General features: G+C 59.0%; 1 protein-coding gene across 1 annotated transcript in view; it reads left to right on the forward strand.

The window, feature by feature from the left end:
- Positions 1 to 2827, forward strand: part of PIF1 (PIF1 5'-to-3' DNA helicase) — a 7704-nt gene extending 4877 nt beyond the window's left edge. Inside the window, 4 exon segments of the mRNA XM_015568468.1 lie at positions 771 to 858; positions 1012 to 1157; positions 1797 to 1988; positions 2154 to 2827. Of these exon segments, the coding sequence (XP_015423954.1) occupies positions 771 to 858; positions 1012 to 1157; positions 1797 to 1988; positions 2154 to 2213 (486 nt within the window). The 3' untranslated portion in view covers positions 2214 to 2827.
- Positions 2828 to 2833: the final 6 nt, after the last annotated feature.

Genomic DNA, 2833 nt, shown 5'->3' on the forward strand with positions numbered 1-2833 from the left:
TCATTTCAAACGGGCCGGATCCGGCCCGCGGGCCGTAGTTTGCCCACGGCTGTCCTAGACCCTGGGAGCTTGGGCCTCCCCAACCTTTGCCCCTCTGCCCAGGCTGCTCCACAGCTAGAGGGTCCAGCTGTGACCACAGCAAACTCCCTTCCTCCTGTTCCCACCCACCTTCCTGTCTAGCTTTCCACTGCCTTCCTGTGTCAACATCTGGAGCTCCAGGCAGCGTTGCTTTGGATAAGCCCCTTGTCCTTGCTGAAGCTTTGTTTCATCTCTCAATCAGGGAGTGAACTATCTCCCCCACACAGTTGCCTTCCGCAGCGTACCCTCTACTACGAGAGTCCTCCTTCCTTCCACTGTGTCGGAGGTGGGCCACATGGGAGCCTTTCCTCAGGTCCCAAAGGGCACCCAAGGGGAAGGTGCAGGCACCATGCGGTTGGAAGAGGGATGGCAGCTGGGGGCTGGCCCTCGAGGTTGGGGCCCACACATACCCCCCAACAGACGTGGTAGCTTTCAAAGCCCTATGATGTCTGTGACCTTGTGCTCTTTACCTGTTCCCGAGCAATGTCCGTCCCCTTGACACAAGGGGAAACCGAGGCCAGGAAAATAAAGCCTCGTGCTGCAGGGGGACAGCCAGCTGGTGGCTAAGCTAAAAGTAGGACTCAGTGCCCCTCCATGACAGCCCCCAGCCTCCCAAAACCACAGCAGTGGCCCCTGAGCCTGAGGCCAGGCATAGGAATGCGGCAGCTCTCCATGCCTTCTCTCCCTTGCAGGTGATGTTGGTGAAGAACTTAGCGGTGTCCCAGGGCCTGGTGAATGGTGCCCGAGGGGTGGTGGTCGGCTTCGAGACTGAGGGGAGAGGTGAGTGATGGAGGTGCAGACCTACTGCTTGGGGCAACAGGGCCCAGGGTAAGTGTGAAGAGAAAGAGTCTAGGATGCAAAGGTGAGGCCTGCTTCTCACCTCTGAGCCCTGAAACAGGGCTGAAAAGCGGGACTTCTCCATGCCTCCCTCAGGGCTGCCCCAGGTACGGTTTCTATGTGGAGTCACCGAGGTCATCCGTGCTGAACGCTGGACGGTGCAGACCACTGGGGGCCGGCTCCTCAGCCGGCAGCAGCTGCCCCTCCAGCTGGCCTGGGCCATGTCCATCCACAAGAGCCAGGTGAGCAGCCAGTGCGGGGGGTGGGGCAGGGCAGGGCAGAGGGGGGACGAAATAGGCGAGGGGCAATTTGAGGGAGGCCTTAAAGGCTTTATGGGAGTTGAGCTTGCCCTGGAGGCAAAGTTGCAGACCAGTTGTAGGATAAACCTTTCTTGAGTGCATGTCCCACCCCATGCTCTTCCTTTCCGGGATCCATGTACTTGCCCCCGTCATCTCCTGCCCCGCCACTTTCTGAGCCACTACTGGACATGTTCACGTTAATACTCACAACACCTGTATGAAGTGCAGACTAATCATCACTCCTGTTTTACAGAGGAGGAAACCGAGGCTCAGAGCCGTTAAGTAACGTGTCCAAGGCCTCACAACGAGTGAGAGGCAGAGCCGGGTTCCTTTCCATGCCGGTCTGACCCAGGCCTGAGTTCTTTCCTTCCCCACCTACCCCTCTCGCTTATCCTGGGTGTATCTCCTGGAGCCCCTTCTGCTCAGATGCCCATCCAGGGTCAGCCTATCCCTCTGCCTTGAGAATCTCGGGGCTGGGCCAGGAGATCCAGGGGCAATAGCGGGGCTGGTGAGGTGGGTCCGGCTCTTGGGCACAAAGGACTTCAGGCAGAGCCGGCTCCATCTCTGTCTCTCCATCCCCAGGGCATGTCCCTGGATTGCGTGGAGATCTCCTTGGGCCGCGTGTTTGCCAGTGGCCAGGCCTACGTGGCCCTTTCCCGGGCCCGCAGCCTGCAGGGCCTGCGTGTGCTGGACTTTGACCCCACGGTGGTTCGCTGTGACCCCCGTGTGCTACGCTTCTATGCCACCCTGCGGCGGGGCAGTGGCCCCTGCCTGGTAAGAGGGAGTCACCCAGTGGTGGGCCAAGGGACCCTGGGTAGGGGTGGCAGAGCCTTCTCTGGCTCCATTGTGGACAGGGGCAGGAGGAGGAGATGCTGGCCCCAGGCTGTGCCCTGGAGGACAGCAGAAGCGTGTGTCTCAGGTTCTCTGGCTTCTATCTAGGAGTCCCCAGATGATGATGAGGCCGCCTCAGACCAGGAGAACGTGGATCCAAACCTGTGAGCCACAAAGAGAAGACAGAAGATGGCCTCCCGCTCCTCCCACTCCTGAGTGAGCTAGGACCCCAGGAGATAGCAGGGGAGGATGGTCAGTGCCCATTCTCCCGTTGTTAGGGTCTCTCAGCCTCCTGGCACGGGTACAGGGATAATGCTTCCCACCCGTTTGCCAGCTGTGCCTCAGTTTCTCCCCTTGCACTGGGTGAGCTGCTTCCAGGGTCAGGAATCGTCTTTCTGTGCCAGTGGGGAATGGGCCTGTGGTGGCATCTGGTGTTAGAGGACAGAGGGCTGGCCATGGGACCACCGTCATGAGGGCCGCCCGCTTTGGGCTGCAGAGGGAGAGGTGTTCCAGGGGCAGGAAGAGGCATGTGGGTCCTGTGGGACTCAGGCCGGTACAGGCCCCAAATGGAGAAGGGACCCTGAGGTAATTTCATAGCCAGGCCCAGCCTCGCACAGCCAGGACCAACACCCGCCTGAGCCTGACGTGAGGACACGCACAGCACACTGTGCGCCTGTCTCTTAAGCTGCTTTTTGGGGAAAGAAATAGTGAGTGAGGATTGAAATGGATGTTCTCCGGTTGAGTTTATTTATTTATTTATTTTAATAAGTATTGTTGAAAGTATTACA

The sequence above is a fragment of the Myotis davidii genome, unplaced genomic scaffold (assembly GCF_000327345.1).
Source record: "Myotis davidii unplaced genomic scaffold, ASM32734v1 scaffold461, whole genome shotgun sequence".
Taxonomy (NCBI): Eukaryota; Metazoa; Chordata; class Mammalia; order Chiroptera; family Vespertilionidae; genus Myotis; species Myotis davidii.